This window comes from Echiichthys vipera (assembly GCF_963691815.1).
Source record: "Echiichthys vipera genome assembly, chromosome: 3".
NCBI classification, from domain to species: Eukaryota; Metazoa; Chordata; class Actinopteri; order Perciformes; family Trachinidae; genus Echiichthys; species Echiichthys vipera.
In genome coordinates, this window is record NC_139828.1 from 21,799,772 (window position 1) to 21,818,436 (window position 18,665).

The following is an 18,665-nucleotide window of genomic DNA, read 5'->3' on the forward strand; positions in this document are numbered from 1 at the left end:
AAGGAAAATATGAGGATTGTAAAAGCAGCCTGCAAATCTTGGGACTTCCTCAACCTCAGAGAAATGGCAAATTAAATTTAAAATATCCATGTCTCTTGTATTCAAGAGCAAGACATATTAGCACCAAACGTCAATATAAAGTAAATGAATATAAAAAGTAAAAGTAATCCATGCAGATTTTTGTGTTGCTGTCTGTACAAATAGAAAACTGCCGGTTATAAACTGTGTGAATCAATTTTTAATGAATCAGTTTAAGTGATTAATTAGACAAATTAATTACAAACAAGTATGGTTTAAGATAAATACTGTAATTTGAATTTTTTAACAGTTCAACTTTTTGAGTTTTGATACAGTAAATCTATATTTAGGCGTTTAAGGTCAAATGGAGGACTTGTCAAGTATCACTGTAATTAGACTACATGTGTCATGATTATGAAAGTCATTCAACATACTCACAAGTACATACTTAGATTTTGGGTGTAACATGATTGAGCAGCATGATCTGGGCTGAGTCATGTTTCCTTCACAAAACAGCCCATTAATGAGAAGCCACAGAGCTCAGTGTGCATTCATGACCCCTGGTTGGCTCATGAAGGTTTGTTGGTTGTGGTATACAGGACCAGGAGCCATCATCACTGGAGCAGGCTGCTGCACATTGACATTAGTAGCATGTTGATGATTCACATTTATGACTGTGGGAACTTTTTTGCGAGATCTTATCTCACGATGCATCTGACACCAGTTGCAGCACACACAGCAACAGGAAGCTAGGATGTCCTTACAGAGAGAGCCCTGCAGAGAACCAAAGGAAAAAGTTGGAAAATGCTTGTGTTGTGAATTCAACACTGATTCACTTTTATTAAACTTGTCACGTAAAATCCAGCACACATCAGCTTTACATGCATCATACCTTGATACCATATCTGTTTCGCATAGCAGCCCTTAGAGAGAGGCCTGCAGGGGGCACGCACAGAGGAATCCCACAGGCTGCTAAAATGGAAGGGCTGCAGATGTCACATAATGGGAGACAACGGTTCTCTCCAAACTGTCCTGAAACTGTGCAGGCAAGACAAGGGCAGCACCAGAAACCATAGCAACCTGAAAACACAGACGTGTACCAACAGAGTGGTTCAAATTCTTAAGTGGCCTTATGACCTGAAAAAGTCATAACTGATAATAATCGCAATTTTGTTAAAGTTGTTATTGATTCTTACAAGTACTCGTTTCCTCAAAGCAGTCAAGGAGACCACTGTCCCAGTCTGTCAAGGGTTGTGCTGCCATTTTCTGTCACACTGCACTGTAAACAATGTCATGGTACAGTATGTCATACAAAATGTAAGAAGTCACAGTATGCCATAAACATTTCATAGTCATTATAGTATGTCATAAACAGAAAGTTAAATTGAAAACTAAAGTCAGTGAAAATTTAAAAAAAAAAAATACATTTTTAATGTTTAATTTGTAAGTAGAACTTGTTTCAGTACAAGTACAACATTTATGAATTACTATATATTTTTAAATGATAGGCCCTTTAGAATTAATATAAAATAGATTCAAGTCTGATCATTCTCTACAGAAAATTCCAGTGTCCCTATATTAGATCAATACTTAATGTATCAATCTAATAAATTAATACTTTTGACTGTGTTTTTATAAGATGCTAAGAATCACCGTTGTATCCCCAAAAAAGTATCTTGTATAGGGAAATAATCCAACAGTAAATCACACTATGAAGTCACAGTGTGCTCCTGAAAACAAACATGGTGACATTTTAAAAGGCTCAGGGTGCCTGTTTTTGTTGCAAGCTGTATTTAATGTCAAAACTATTTTTTTTTACAGCATGTCAGATAAAACTTTCACTAAACTGTTGGGATAAAGATGTCAATCTCTTATTAGGGAACTTTAAAGTTCTTACCTGATGGAGCTGAACGTCCTTTTGGCGACTGAAGCTGGGGCTGAATGAAAGTACGTGTCTTGGATTGGGAGTGGCATCATATGTGTTTTGTACAGATTAAGAAAAACAATGCTGCAAAACCTGAATATTTTCACACAAACAAAGGAAAGAGAAACTACAGGGCATGGTTAGAACTATATTTATCATATTTTAATTACTACATCCAATACAATTGTTAAGTCCTTACATTTAAACCAGCCTGGTCTCACCAAAAGGCGTGTGAATGACACGCTATTTCTCTCAAGCCATCTCGCGTATAAATACAACGCATGTCGTGTTTTTTGCGTGTCATTTCACGCCATGTAGTCTCAATTGACTTGTATAGTTCAGAGATGGCGTTGTCATTTCATGCACAAATGTCATTGAGGGAAAACCCACGTGTTCGTATTTCTCCGCTACTTTCCGGAGAAATACGAAGTGGTGGCGCTTTCTGTCAGAGGGTTGTTTTTAAATCAATATTTCATGTGAAGGATGGCTGAAATAACGGGCGTGAAATGCCCTAACCCTAACCCTTACCCTAACCCTTACCCTAACCCTAACCCTGGGGAACTACGGGCGTTAAATGACACGCGAAAAGCTTAATATGCGTAGACATGCACGCGAAAAGTCATGCAAGTCATGAAAAGGGGCGTGCTATTTATACGCCCTCCCATGAGACCACGTTGTTTAAACACGGAATTACACATGGTTGAAACGTCAAAGGAATTTTTCCTTTTTGTTTGTTTGATAACAGGACAGTTATTATTATTTCAATGTTCATCCCCTGCTATCAATCGTTTTGCACTATTATGCCACCATCTGCACTTTATTACTATTTTTATTATTACTATTGTATTCTTTGTTGTTACTATACTATACTTAGATAATTCATGTTGTGTCACTTACCATTGTGTCTTTCACTTTACTAAGTGTGTCTTGTCTTTGTCTTCTCTCTCTACGCATAGGAGAGGGAGAAACTAAATTTCGATTCCTTGTATGTCTTGTTCATGTGAAGAATTGACAATAAAGCTGACTTTGACTTGTCTTAAAGAAAATAGATTAATAAGTCACATAGGAAAATATGTTTTTCCAACTTTATAGCAACCAATCAGAATTATCTTCATCATGTTAAGTTTTAAATCTGAAGCATCTAAGAAGTTTTGTGTGTTTTTGACAGTTGAGGCCTTATAAACAAATACAGTCTTAATATAGCCTCTATGTGAATATTTTGTAATCACCGAAAGAGTGACACCAATGTTGTGCAATAAGGTGTTACTCGAGACCGATATCTATCCAGACATAAGGTCTGGCAATGAGTGATAGACCTTCCCAACTTAAGCGGCGGCACCATCACATGCATTTCAAAAAACCACTGCACGCAATTGGATAGCATTACGACCGACTTCGACCAATCCGTAGCCATCTTTGTTGTTTACTGTCACCATGGCGCAGCACTGTCACATCAACAATGTCTGTAATGCCTGCCCATAAAAGACAGTAGGACATGATTGGTGATTCGAGATTTTCTGACATAGTTAATGAGCTCCAACAGTTCTTGCCCAGGGGCAGCTGCAGGAAATTGAAATTTGCTGGCGGTACATCTGGATAGGGTATTTTAAAAAATCATCATGTTATCGATGTTACGCAATAGATCCTCTAGAGGGCAGTCGCAAGTCGACAATCACAAACATGGAGTCTGTAGAGATAATTTTGCTTTGTGTCATCCGAAATCAGCAAAAAAGTTGAAAAAAGTGTAGGCAGCGGTGGCATTTGAGAAAACTAAATGAGAACAGACACCTTAATAGCAAGGTTTTTTTGGCTTTGTCGACGAGAGACCTGGATGCACACCTTCACCAACTCGCAGATTTGTGTGTCCAGTTAACATTTTCTTCTTCGCCGATTTATGTAAATGGTTCTCTCAATCTCTCGATCAAGATTTACAAATAAATGCCCCTTGATTTGGAAGTGAACGCACCCTCCCTGTTCAACCAGCAGGGGGCGGTGTTAAAAAGCTGTAGTAGTAAGAAGTATTACTCTTTTTGGATTAATATACACACACTACACTGATATGAGATCAGTATCTTCACATAGAAAATCATCAGTATTGATACAATGAGCAGCTAGCACTGTCTCTTGGATTCACTTTTGGATAGGTTAGCAGCAGCTAATCTAACGTTAGCATTAGCTAGCAGCTTGCTCAAACCAAAAGATCCTTTAGCACTACTATGAACATCTGTGGTCAACTGCTAACTGTTTAATCCATAGATAGTATCGGATCGTACAGGTGCTTGACATCCATGAAAATGCTTGAATTTTAATGTTGTGTTTTCAAGGTTTAACAAGTGCTTGAATTTAAAATAAAGTGCTTGAAAATGCTTGAAATTGTGTCGGGATTTCTTTCACAACAAATAGGTATAGAGTGGACTTTTAATTTAATTCCTTATCCTTTTGATATTACCGGACACAATTTTAGTTGTAGCATAATACCATCTCTTTTAACGTGATAAAAAAAGTGAAATAATCATTTACAATATGTATGTATTTGTAGAAATGTGTTATTTGACACACCTGTAAGGTACTGGAAAACCTTGAAAATGGACCTTGAAAGTGCTTGAATTTGGCCTTGGAAAAGGTGTACGAACCCTGTAGTATAAAGTATCTATTTTACAGTCTATGGTCACCTCAGTGATATCCTTGGCTTTTATAAGTTTGTGCTCATACCAGTTGGGAAAACATATCACATGTAACAAACTGTAGTGCTGATGTTGTTTACTTTGATTTTTTTTTTTTTTACTGATGTTAGTACTGAGAGCAAGCTCATGGGCTTACCTTGACTGGTGTGACTTTGTTGCTTTTGCAGAGGAGGACATGGTCATTCAAAGGATCTACAAGGATCCAGAGGTGGATGCAGTCATCAGGTAAAGGGAGGATTTTTTCCTTTTTCTACTTTTACTTACAATGTTCCATTAAAACGTGAACCACTCCATTCTCTCTTGGTACAAACCTATACAAGGTGCCTTGTTATTTTTAAGTGTTCAGCTCCCACGGATGCTGCTATTCCTGTGTGCAGTTAAACGTCAACAGTTCTCTACAAACACACGCTGTTCATCCAGTGGCCTACTTCAAATGTTTTGTAAATAAATCGTAATTTAATGAATTTTTATTTCAATATAAGAAAAAGTTAACCAAAGGAATGTACTTCTACCCAAAAATTGTAGTAAAAGTAAAAGTTTCTTTACAAAACCGGCTTTAATTACAGCGAGACTCATGTTTTTGCGCTGGACGGTCTGTCAGTAGCAGGTAAGCTAGCGTTATTACCGGAAGTGGTTCAGCTCACCACAGATAACCCGGAAATTCTATTTCTATTGTCGTGCACCGAACGAGCGTCCCAACAGCGCTCCCTGCTGGCTGAACAGGGAGGGTGCGTTCACGTTCAAATCCAGGCCGGTTTACTAGTGAATCTGATCTGCGGTAAGAATGTCTCAAAATTACGTCATCGAGAGAAAAGCAATAAACCGATCCACAAATGCAGAATCCAAACACAAATTCAAGCACATATATTTTTAAATCTCAAAAATATGTATACAAGTATATGTTTATTTATACAAATTAGTTTATTTTTTGTATGTTACGTTTTTTATTTGTATTTTGTTTATAAATGTATGCATATTATTACATATAATTTCGAAATCTATATTTTTGAGACAACACACGTTTATTTATACGAATAAGTTTATTTGTATGTCACACTTTTATATTTGTTTATTTGTTAAATGTATGCATATTAATACATATCAAAATTATACGTATTAATCTTTTTGAGACAATTCTACCTCCAAAGTTAGCTCACCTGTGGCCTGCACGCGAACATATATGAACACACTAGGCTATCGTCATTCACTGTTCGTACATATAACTACAAAAAGTGATGCACTGTAATTTGTGTAAAACGATAATTCCAGATGATCGTTTATAGTCTTTCAATTGAACCGTAAAGTGATGAAATCATATATTGAGATATTGTGATACACAATTACATCATCTAAATAAACAAGGACATACAGTTCTAACTAAATATATTTTAGAAAATCTGATGTGAAATAATATTTATTTTCCGTTTCTATTTTGCACGGAAGTCTTTATTACAATGAGAAAATACTCAGTGTTTTAATTCACAAAAGAGTATACAACCATAGGCTCTACCATGTGGTTGTTTAATATAGGCTATATATTTATTGAATTACCAGAGAACATGCTATGTTGTGAGATATATATATATATATATATATATATATATATATATATATATATATATACATCCAGAGCAAAGAAGTATATCGGGTGATGTCATAAAAGAGAGCTAAAATCCACATAGTGAGCAGGGTAAGGGTTTTGGATTTGTCCCAGAACACAGGACTCTCACCCAAGTGTGGCAACCTTTGATAGCATCTACAGCAGCTGTGTTTAATGACATCATCAGTGCAGCCTGCAACCCTTTCTCTGACTCACACATTAAACTACAAACTCCATTCAAACCTGAAAATATTCCATACATTATGGGAATTATTGAACTTTTGAAGCCAGAAATTCAGTTTACTGCCAGCTTTTTAAAAACAACTTCAATCAGGGGTGTCCAATCCTGGTCCTGGAGGGCCAATGCCCTGCATGTTTTAGGTTTCTCTCTCTGCTCTAACACACCTGAGTCTAATGATTATCAAACCTGTGATGAGCTTTAGCTGCTTGATAACAAGCACATCATTAGAATCAGCTGTGTGTGAGAGCAGGGAGAAACCTAAAACATGCAGGACAGTGGGCCTCCAGGATTGCACACCTGTCTTAACTGTTCTGCCTCTTTCTCTTGGTAATGTTAAACATTTCAATAGTGTTTATACCAATTAAAGCCATTTCAACTTTTCCCAGTTATTGCTACATATTGAAGCCAGCATTGCAGTGTAGCTTTAGCCTTTTAGCATCCCGGTGCTAAAGTATTGTCTAGTTTCTGTTTCTTCTTCTTCTGTATCAGCGCAAACAAAAAAAATGCAGAATAGTGCGGCATGATCAAGAATGGTGTGGTATGACTTTTGTCAGAGATCCACCCAGCTGTTTTCACAAAGTAAAATTCCACATACACATCAATGGGACATTTTTTTAAGGGTCTGTTAAAAACACACTTTTCAAGGAAATATAAAGAATAAGACTTTAATAACATTTTTTCTTGTTGCAGTCATGATACAAGGAAACATTATTCACATACAGATAAAAAAAAATTAGGTTTAAAAATAGCAAGGACACAGATTCTTTCAAATTACTGGAACAAAAAAATCCTCACATATGCTTGTATAGCCCTATGGATGATGTATTTAACATTGACAGGTATTTTAGGGCTGCCAACTTTTCAGTTTAGTCCAAAGTAAGACAGAAACATTTCTTTTCCCAATTAACATTAAGTGACTTTATCCATCAGCATCAAGTGCCTACAGGATGTTTTTGTGCCTGATTATGCTAATAATATATCACAAACGAGCATCTTCTCATGAACAGGTGTTAATCACACAACTGAAACAAATGATTTGCGACTTGTATGTTCACTTGTGAGAATTTGCTGACTCCAACTTGGAACTTTGTACAAACAACCTCCACAGAAAACGGTTAACAAGGTTTAGGGCAGTAATACGAAAGTTAGGATTTCTTTTATTTTAAACAGGGAAAACTTGAGACTTAGATTAAAATAATTTCGATATGTATAGTTATGTATGAATATATCTTCTTTGGCTGTTCATTTTCTTGCAAAAGCATTTTATATTACAAAAGAAGAGGATGGCAATGGAAATGGATTCCTCCATTTATTAAGTCTTTGGTGGTCCTGCAGTGCCCTCTGTTGGGCTTCAGGATTAACTGCACTGTGTTGTTGCTGAGTAATGTAGTTCTTATTCTAATACAACTTTTATTAGTTCTTTAATTATAGACCACACTCAGATCCTAAGATTACTTATAGACCATAAGTGTCTCCTTTATAATTGGTTGGATGCCCAATGTGGCTTTAAATAACTGAGAACTCAATTTACGGGATTTCCTCCCAAAACTTTGGAAAAATAGTCATAATTATAAGAAACTTAAACTCATATAGAGATTGATGTTAAAGGGACACACTTTCAAGTGATTACATCTATTTACTTATAACCACACTTATGTGTTGTCTTTGGTGTACAACAAAGTGAACAATAGCATAATATGAGATGAATCTTGTTTTCTTCACAACAGACCATGATAAGCCACAGAGCTCAGTGTGACTTCAAAGCATCTTCTGGCTGGCTCACAAAATCAGCTTGGGGTGGGTATCCAAGGGCCCCCATCACTGGAGCAGGCTGCATTTGTACAATGGGTTGATTCTGCACATAGATGACGGTGGGAGTTTTTTTGCGATGTTTTAACTCACGGTGCATCTGACACCAGGAGCAACAGGAGCAGAAACAGGAAGCTGCGATGTCCTTACAGAGAGAACCCTGCAGAGAACCAAAGGAAAAAAAACTTTGAAGTTGTAAATTCCTCATTGCTAAACTTTTATTAAACATGCATCGTACCTTGATATCATATCTGTTTCGCATGGCAACCCTTAGAGACAGGGCTGCAGGAGGAACACAAAAAGCCACCCCATAGGGTAGCATTACAGTATAGCTGCAGATGTCACATAGTGGGAGACAACGGTTCTCTCCAAATCGATCGGAAACTGTGCAGGCTAGACAAGGGCAGCACCAGAAACCATAGCAACCTGAAAACACAAAAATAGTCTCTTAAGACTTGCTAAAGAAACCCTCTAATCCAAAAAAGACTCAATACTATGGTATTGATTCTTACAAGTACTTGCGTCCTCAAAGCAGTCACAGAGACCACTGCTCCACTCTATCTTGGGTTTTGTTGCCACTTGTTGTTGGAAAACTTGTGCCACAGCTGGTGAATAATGAACCTGTAACATACAGAAAGCATCACAGCAAAAAACTCTTGTAAAAACATGTCAGAAAGCTCATATCCTGGAGCATGTTACAGCATTTTCCCAACAATTGCTGCCGCCCCTTGCTGATTTCTATCAAAGAAGAGTTTTCCGTAGTGTCTAGATGGTACAAAAACTCATAAAAACTCTTGTGAGAGTCACTTCCCATTGTTGTGAGTAACGAACGGTCAAAGAACAAAAATGATACGAACAAGGGTTCAGTATGAGAAGCTAACGGTCTAGGCCAAAACAATACTATACACCAGTACTAAGCATTTGCACATACATGCATACTGACGTGCACATATACATAAATACATGTGTGCATAACGTGAGAATATTTGTGTGAGGCTATATGAGTGTGAATGCATGTAGGTGTCCATGTGAGTATCTATGTGTAAGCATGTATGTTTTCATGTATCCATAAAGGTTGGGAATCTACAGTGGAGATCAGAATTAGAGGACAAAGTGTAAATACTTGATTTGTTCTGAAATAGTTATTTATTGTCCAGAATTGTCCGGATATAGAATATCTGCTGTGACTATACCACTGCTTTACTAGCATGTTTTTTTTAAATAACCAAGACACTTCAACAAAAAACTTTTATTTTGTGAAAAAGGCAGTGAGCAAAATTAGAGAACACTTTCAGAGGCCTCCCAGTTATTGGTGTTAATCTGGTATTATAATCTTGGTGACAATTTACTTGATTGTTGGACACACCCTATTTATCTGGCAGCTTTCTTTGTTACTTTGCAAGATGGCAAGCTGCTCTAAGGAGACTGAAACCCTGAGACAGCAGGTTGTCCAGATGAAGGCCAAAGGGACGACCCTCTCAGCCATTGTAAGAGAGGTTGGGCCTTCCAAGTCTGTGATTTAAAGAATATTGAAACTTTACAAGGACACAGGACAACTAATTTGTGGCTGATTGGAAAAATTATGTTGGGCGTAGGACTGGGGCAAGACTGAACCCAAAGTGTGTTAAGAAGTCAGTTCAATTTGGAGGAGGAGGTGTCATGGTTTGGGGGTGTTTTCTGCAGCAGGAGTTGGGCCTCTTGTACAGCTACATGACAGGGTGAATGCAAATGTTTTTGTGAACCTCCTTCCGCGACATGCAATACATTAACTGCGATTGTCTCCCAATCAGCTATTATAACAATTAAATGGCCAGCCCAGAGTCCAGATCCAAACCCCATAGAGAATCTCTGGGAAATCCTTTGCTAAGAAACCCACCACAGTTACCGAACTGTGGACGAGACTGAGAGAAACTAGTGATATCCTGTGTACGCAGATGTGCTGAAGTAATTCAAAGCAAGGGCCTCTTCACTTCCTGTTCATTTTTGAATCCTATAGTCCTGAGAAAACATTGTTTAAATCTTCTCCCCTGACACAGTGGTTACTATGCTCCAATTTTGCTTACTGCTTTTTCCACAAAATAAAGGTTTTCGTGCCTTGTTTATTTAAAATAAAAAAAAACATGCTAATACAGCAGCGACAAAAAATAACAGTATTTCAGAATAAATCAAGTATTTATACTTTGTTCTCTAATTTTGATCTCCAGTGTAAGTGTGTGTGTGTCAGAAGTATGTATTTGTGCGTGGATAAGTGAACAGTTTCTACTGTCAGACTGGTAAACAACATGTTCGGGCAATACATCTCCTATTTGTATGTGCAATAACTCTTGACAGAATAAGTCATTTATTTTGGTTTATGAATATATTTATTCATCTGTGTTTTAACAGAGCCATGCATCTTGCCTTGAATCTTGATATGTGTGGTTGAGTATGTACGTGTGTGTGTGTATGTGTGTGTGTGTGTGTGTGTGTGTGTGTGTGTGTGTATACGTATTTGGCTTTTTTAATGTGAGTAACCTTCATTAGCTGCAGCTAAAGATGGCTAACACATCACATCACAACATTTTAAATCGTATCATATATCTGGCTATCGCCATAGTCAGGGGCTAGAACTCAACAAGTATTAGTACTGGCAGGAGTATTTATACCAACCCATAACAGAAACTAATGTCCAAGTATATCAGTTATATCTCACATTACCCCATATAACCCCACACTTCGTCCAAATGAAGTTGGTAACTTCCTATGAAAACTTGACTTTTTTTTTTTTTGAACATTTGCTGAAACTGTTATATCCTGACAGCACAGTGAGACAGACTATCTGTTAAAAAGTACTGTATCTCTACCTCCATCTTCTGTTCGACCAGTCTGCTCCAAGAGTCCTCCATTGTTAGAGGGAAAGCACTGGACACAGCGGTCATTCGCTCCTATGAAAGCTGCTCAATGGCGTATGAAGCCACAAAAGGCAGCAGGTGGTTGTTTCCGCGCCCGGAGGATATATAGGATATATATATATATATATATATATATATATATATATATATAGGATACGGCTATATCCGTAAAAAACCAAGGCTGTCGAAGTAAAATTCCTCTTCACGCCGCTAATTTTTTTTGACGCGCGATTAACGTGATCATGACCCTCGGCCCACCCCGTAGTTCGGGAAATCAGGAAGCGATGCAGTGGATTTTTTTTGTTATTAAAGGTTTTTCAAATGTACATTAACTTTCCAAATACATTAAAACTGTAAAAATGTTGCCACAAGAAACAACAAATACACATTTCTGAAACAATATCAAATTTAAAACTAAATAAAAATCTAACCAAAATGGTTAACTCATGCAAATGTTATAGCAATTTTTAAAGACGTCTCTTTTGCCATAAAAGTCAATGGGAAAAAGTAATGTTGGGCTGCATCACGTGACCGACAAAGAAGTTGTAATTCCAACATTTGGCCTCTATGTCTGCTGCATTGGTGGTCTGATTGGCCCTCTGTGTGCTGTGTGTCCTAATGGCATCTGCTAGTTTCCACCGTGCACAAAAAAACAACACTCAGAGCAAAGGATTCTATGATGCACTGTCAATGACTGCTCAATCTGAAACCAAGCACGGTACACTAAAATATGTTTCTGAAAAAACTTTGATTACTGTATTGCAAGAAATATGCAATACAGTAATCAAATCTTGATTAATATATGATCAGCGATAGAGAGAGGTACATACACTACTAGTTCACAGATCATCTGTCACATTGTGCTGTCAATTGTGACAATTTCAGAAAAAAAAAAAAAATCCTTTACAGAGATTTACCAACTTCTTTAAGTTGCTGCAGCTACTGCAGGATGAAAGACGGCTTCCTGATGAACTTTTTGTTTAACAGTTGCTTGTGTGGCGAATGCCAGCCAAAGGCCTCAGCTGTGGTGTGTGTGTTACAGCCTGCAGGGAGGTGGGTGCCTTTGGGCCCCAGTGAAGAACGTACCCAGACCAGACAAGCCAGGCTTTGAACAGGCTGTCTGAGTACCCTTATGCTAGTGTTTGTAATTCTTCATGACGACAAGTGGTGAAATGCAATGTAAAATTACTGGAAAAAAGCCAGATTCGATCAACAGGTGCCACCCGTTTTCTTATATGGTGTGAGCATTGTTAGAAGCATTGCTTTACAGATGCCCTGTACCAACAATTTTCATAATGATTATAACTTTATGGAGGAACTATGGAACGGTGTACCATCAGACATTACACATTTAACAAGTAAATCTGTCTATATAATTGCATGTATATAGGTCCTGTTTGTGCATGTGTGTGTATTTTGGACCTGTGTGTGTGTGTGTGTAACCTGAATAATAATAATAATATATAAGAGTGAAAAAATTTCCCTTGCGCGATTAAAAACACTAGCTCCTCTCCAAATGCAACATGTTTTGCCACATAATATCTAAGGGAACCTTCTTGGTAATTATATTTTTCTAGGTAAAATTTAAATGTAATATATAAATAACTTATATATACAATTTTATTTTTTTGTTTTGGTGGTACTATTTTCAAGACTTATGTTTTTCTGTTTTTTGTAGTTGGCTTGTTTTCTTCTTGTTTTGTTTCATTTTACCTGGAGTTTATTTACATATTTGTTTTACATTATGCTGCGCCATTTACCTTTTAAGTCATATGAGATACTATACTGACATGAGGAATAAAATAATGTTGTAATCCAAATTTGAAAGCCACATTTCTTGAGTCATTTTCTACAGAAAATTACATATTACAAAAAATAACCACCCACTGATATTCGATGCATTTGATTGCGTTTTTCAATTCAATATACTGAAGATAAGAATCACATCCCTATGGTAAGCTCAACAATCCAACTGAAAAGATGCCACATGTTTTACCTGATGGTGTTGGACACCTTCTGAAGCTGTGAATAGATGAAAGAATGTCTTGGATTAGTGACATCTTGTGAATGCCGGACAGCTAAACACAAACAATGCTGTAAATCTGAATCTATTGGCACAAATTAATGAAAACAAACACGTTATTCTTGTTAAAAGTCGTTTGATCATGTATTTGGATTACTACATTCAAGTGAATTTTAGCATGCATGGTTGAAATGTCCCAATAGTTTGATTATAGTACAGTTATTATAAATTATTAATAATTGTTCTTCCAATGCTCAGTTAAACAAGGGAAATTGATAAAAAGAATTACCCATTTGCTGCATTAGATGGCCAAGGCTCTCCCCTTTATTGAAGTGTCACTGAACTTCACAGACAAATTAAAACAGGACAGAAAATGGTGAGTGAACAGGATGGAAAAGAATACAAATTTAAATGAGAACTGAAAGTAATGCTGTAGACCACAGCATCCTGTCTAACTTACTACCACCTCAGTGTAACGGTTATGTAAAAAAGCTGCATCCCTCAGCTCTCTCTCTTCAAAACATCATGTGTTACTTTCACTGGTAGAACACCCAGGTGTTAGTCTCTCACTGGAAGCCTATGACAGTTTCATTACAACAGAAAAGAAACTCTTTGAGATTAGCCAGGCATTTTTAGTGCAGCTTTTAGATGCTGAATTGCCCAACTAATACTGAATTGTCAAAGGCTAAATTTAAGATTCATCAATTAGTCTGTCTTGAATTTAAGTGTTCTAATGCCTCTGTGCCGGTGCAGCGGTGATGGCATTATGTTTTCGGGTTATCTGTCCATCCCATCCTTTTGCACACAATATCTCATGAAACCCTGAAATGAAGCTCTTCAAATTTAACTCAAATGTCTCCTTATACTCAACTGATTTCTTTTGGAAATCGTAGAGCAAGGTCACTGTGACTTCACAAATCACCTATTTGGCCGTAACTCAAGAATTTCTACACTAATCATGACAAAATGACACACAAATGTCTAACAGGATAAGATGTGACACCATTTTATATCCCAAAAAGTCAATGGTCAATTTAATTGTGACATTATAGTATTCTGCAAAGACGCTTTTCCAGCCATTATTGAATGGCAACAGAAAGCTAGGTATTTGGTCAGATTCTGAATTGGTGAAACTCATCCTGATGATTGTTTAGCTCTTTTGTGCTGCCGGATTTGCAGATTTATTTGAAGCATCCATGTTTTGCCAAATAATACACTTACCTTTAAATAAATTCCTTCAAAATCTTCACTTCCTATATTATACAGTATATCTGGACAGACATGGATGTAAACTGCATTTGACACGGTGTTGGAGGCATACAGCCACAATGTAGTGATTCTAGTTTTTCACTTAAGTAATGATGAAGGGATAAAAGAGACTCGGTGCTGGCTCATTAAAACAGGCTTGAGCACAGTCTGGAGTCCAGGTACCACCAGACCCCTCAAAACCTGCAGCACAAACACAGTAGATAATCTGGCCCTGTCGCTGTACGGTCACAGGACACTGAAAGAAATGATTTAAATAAGATAGTTATGCTAGTGAAATTAGCTTTCTTAGGCAGGCTCCAACTTAATGGTTAACTTCATATGTAGAACATAGACACCCGTCTAATACCTACGTCACAGGGACTCAGTCAGCAGGTGGTATCCATGTCTGGAGGGGGGTATTGGCTTAGAGCCACAACACCTATATTTATTTTTTTCATCTTGAAGCATTTTAGAGTGTTGTACTTTGATGCAGATGTGACTGTCTTCAACAGGTTAGGGTAATCAAGCAAATTAAGTTCTGCCTGTGTCCCACTTCCTGACATTTGAGGCTTTATAAAAACAAAACTGCCGTGCATAAAGTCATCTGTGCAAAGTAATGTGTTATTCAGTAATATTTTTAAAAAACAACACCATTTTTATTATTTATTCAAATATCGTCATTTGATTGTGATTTCAGACACCAAACAACGTCTCTAAGGGGAAGAGCATGGTTACAGCAGAGGTAACACAAAGCACATAAACAAAATGACACATTTTCTACCAGAAACTTAGTTAATACATTAATACATGTTGATATGTCCAAATACCTAAAAATCATTCAGAATGCCATTAGGTAAACTTCCTGTTATGCATTTTAATAATACAGGATTTATTCAACATACTCGACATAAAGCAGCAACAGACAAGGACAAGGTTCAGGAAACAGATGCAGATTTTTGCTTTCATATTCTCTCTCACATTTAAAGATTTGAATGTTCTTGTGATTTATCATCTTGAGACCTTTACAACAGTAGTTCACTTTTTTTTATTAATATGATCAGTCCTTGGTATTTAAAAGGAGGGTGTAACTAATTATATCTACCAACTTCCACCATAGAGTTGTTATGGTTATCATGGCATTATTGAACTGAAACTTACCCAGCATGCTCTGATGCCAAGAGGACACAATTCAAAATGTGTATATCTCTGATATAAAATAATGAGGTCCAAACAAGTATGGTATCCTCTCCCGTCTCCCACACCTAACCAGAAATAATCCACTTCTACAGTAAATGACCACAACACAGTCACGCCACGGATAATTGACCTGAGCTAAATCACATTTTCTTGTGAAAGGCAAGAAAGAGCAGACCAATTAGAAGACACCAAGCTCAGTATGAATTAACCACCCATTAACATTTCATGGCTGGCTTTAACTAGGCTGCATGTTGACAACCTCAGCCTTGTTTTTCTTGCGATATTTTAACTCGCGATGCATCTGACACCAGGAGCACCACTCGCAGAAACAGGAACTCATGATGTCCCTACAGAGCGTACCCTGTGGAGAAACAAAGCACTGATTATACTCTTTTTATTGCATTCCTAAGTTATTATTATTTAATGTCTAACATGAATTAGTAAGTTAAGTTTAAATGGCCACAGAGAAACCTAAAGATTAGCTTATATTTATTCAAAAGTGTGTTTATTAAAATGTTCTATATATGACACCAGAACAACTAGATGTTGCAATGGAGCACCATCATCTCAGACCAAAACAAAAGGGTGTGTCGGCCACACCTCATCTCCCTCTCTTTGAGAACAAAAACCTGTTCTACAAGCTGGAGCCCTTTAGCAGCTTTTAGGACTCATCTCCAGACCAGACCAGATAATACCACCTCCCTTATCTTTCTATTTTTCAGAGGCCTTTCTAGCTTAAGAACGTATTTTCTTCTTTGTATACCTAAAAAAACAACATTTTAATCCATCCACAACAGTTATGTGAGTTACTTCATCAAGATAAGCAGTCTATTGAATAATGTTGAAGCATATAACTGATCTGCTTAGGATGCCATTACTCCACTTTATGTTTACATGGTAAAGATTTTCTGCTATATGTTTAAAATCTCATATAAAGAACCTTCAAATTCAAACACACACATACGCATACATGCATGTGTGTATATATATATATATATATATATATATATATATATATGCTGTATGTGTGTTTCAAATATATACACACATGTAGATGTACATGAGGATTTACTTCAAACATGATATAAGAAATGTGCATCAGTTTATATACCTTGATACCATATCTTTGTCGAATGCCAACCCGTAGAGCCAAGGTTGCAGGAGGCACACACAGAGGTAATCCGCAGGCTGCTGTTATGGCGGGGCTGAATATGTCACACAACGGGAGACAACGGTTCTCTCCGAAACTTCCTGCAACCGAGCAAGCAAGGCAAGGGCAGCAGAAAAACCCATAGCAGCCTGAAAAAGAAAAAAGTTTCAAATTGTATTAGAGTTGTAATATTTAGTCCAAGAGGCTTAAAGGACACACACATGACAAAAAAACCTAGCCATTTCACAAGTTATCCATACAATGACATTATTTTACATTATTTTGAATAAATATGATTGAAGGTTGTGGTTTTGATACATACAAGTACTTTTGCTCTCACAACAGTCAAAGAGGCCCGTGTTCCATTCTGTCAAGGGCATCGCCATTGGCTTTTCAACTTCACCACAAGTGGAGAACAGTCAACCTGGTCATAACAACAAACAGAAATCAGTTTATAGCAAGACAACCTCAACAGAAATTAAATTTTACCAACACATATGTCATCCTTAAGTGTTGATGATCTGATCCCATTTCTGACCATCTTATGGCAATAATTTGAATAATAATGAGAAAAAAATAGTTTAATTCAAACATCGCTGATTTCATGTAACATTAGAAGCAGTCATATTTAAAATTACAAACATGTTCAGCTGGTGTGTACAACTTTCCTCAGGTTGTGTGAGTTTGGGTGAAGGGTGTCAAGTCAAGTTCAAGTTAAGTTTTATTTATTTAGCGAGATAAATAATCTCATGACACTTTTCATACAGAGAAGGGGCCTATTCCATAAACCGAGGTAACCAAATAACTCGGGCTTATTTTGGTTAGTTTGACTCATTTTCAGTTAAGTCAGCCCCTTGACTAGATCATTCTCTATAATAATTATGATCTATGATAATTTACAGAGATCCAACACTCCCCCATGAGCAATGGGATCACATACCAGCTGCTACATCAAATCAGGCCAGGGTGTAAAGCCATGGTGCAATTGCTCCTTCCCTACTTTCTTTCTACCTACTTCTAGCACCTTTGCTCAGACTACACCCATCTTTGTATTTGACCTTTATTTTTATCTTAACTCAACACCTGGAACCTCTGGAATCTCTCACGGTGGTGATAATTTCACAGTCACAAGATCTGGCTGCGTATTAACACTCAGCAAAATATTTAAAACCACCTCTGTGGAAGTTACCACTATAGTGTCCCCAGGACCACAACTTGCCACGATGACACACACACACAAGCACACAGTTGCTGTTGTGGTAATAATAATATTAGATTTAAATGTGTGAGCTTGTGCTGCTCAGTGGTTAGATTGTGCAATTGTTGCCTAGAATAAGAACAAGTTTCATCTTTTTTCATCTTTTGGGCTCAGAAGGAGTCACCATGATGAAAACACAGATTTCATTAAGGTTCCAGCTATACGATACAAGCAGATACCGTTGTTATGTTTTTAGATTTCAGTATTGATAAAACTCTGCATTACTATTATGTAGCTGTGGTGTCGCACAGTATGATACCCAACAGTAACTGGTAGTCTTTGGAAATACAAAGATGCCTGTTTAAAGGTAAGTTTAGTATGACTTGTCAAAAATGGGTGCATGTGGCTGTTACAAAAAAACCCCATTATAATTGCTAGTTCTAATGAGCTTGCAGCATGTCATATTAAGCTTTAATTTTACTTTCAAAATAAACATTATCCTAATTCTTTCCAGCAAACCTTAAAATCTTACCTTATTAAACTAGAAGGGTCGTGCCACCTCGGAAAGCTGCAGAAAAATGTGCCTTGTATGAGGAGTGCACATAAGGCAAGTAAAACCAATAATGCTGCAGAACCTGCTTGGACCGATGTGCAAAGTCCGACAAAAACAACAGTGCACATT

General features: G+C 37.1%; 2 protein-coding genes across 2 annotated transcripts; both read right to left on the minus strand.

Annotated features, from left to right (window-relative positions):
* Positions 1-221: 221 nt before the first annotated feature.
* Positions 222-1,973, minus strand: LOC310965883 (placenta-specific gene 8 protein-like). The gene is made up of 4 exons (XM_083939633.1): positions 1,916-1,973; positions 1,215-1,297; positions 911-1,098; positions 222-792 (listed from the first exon to the last, which is right to left on the minus strand). The coding sequence occupies exons 2-4, from the start codon at positions 1,279-1,281 to the stop codon at positions 559-561; spliced, it is 489 nt and encodes a 162-aa protein (XP_083795759.1). The 5' UTR covers positions 1,282-1,297; positions 1,916-1,973; the 3' UTR covers positions 222-558.
* Positions 1,974-8,214: 6,241 nt separating this feature from the next.
* LOC310945380 (cornifelin homolog B-like) lies at positions 8,215-18,552 on the minus strand (the record flags this gene model as incomplete). Its single annotated transcript, XM_083911461.1, has 4 exons — positions 18,516-18,552; positions 17,108-17,209; positions 16,747-16,934; positions 8,215-8,436 (listed from the first exon to the last, which is right to left on the minus strand). Exons 2-4 carry the CDS (start codon positions 17,169-17,171, stop codon positions 8,215-8,217), a joined length of 474 nt encoding a protein of 157 aa, XP_083767587.1. The 5' UTR covers positions 17,172-17,209; positions 18,516-18,552.
* Positions 18,553-18,665: the final 113 nt, after the last annotated feature.

Coding starts and splice junctions, on each gene's coding strand:
- LOC310965883 (XM_083939633.1), bottom strand. CDS start 1,281: ATGGCAGCACAACCCTTGACAGACTGGGACAGTGGTCTCCTTGACTGC. Junction 1,099..1,214: donor CTTTGAGGAAACGAGTACTT/GTAAGAATCAAT, acceptor CTGTGTTTTCAG/GTTGCTATGGTTTCTGGTGC. Junction 793..910: donor GAAACAGATATGGTATCAAG/GTATGATGCATG, acceptor GGTTCTCTGCAG/GGCTCTCTCTGTAAGGACAT.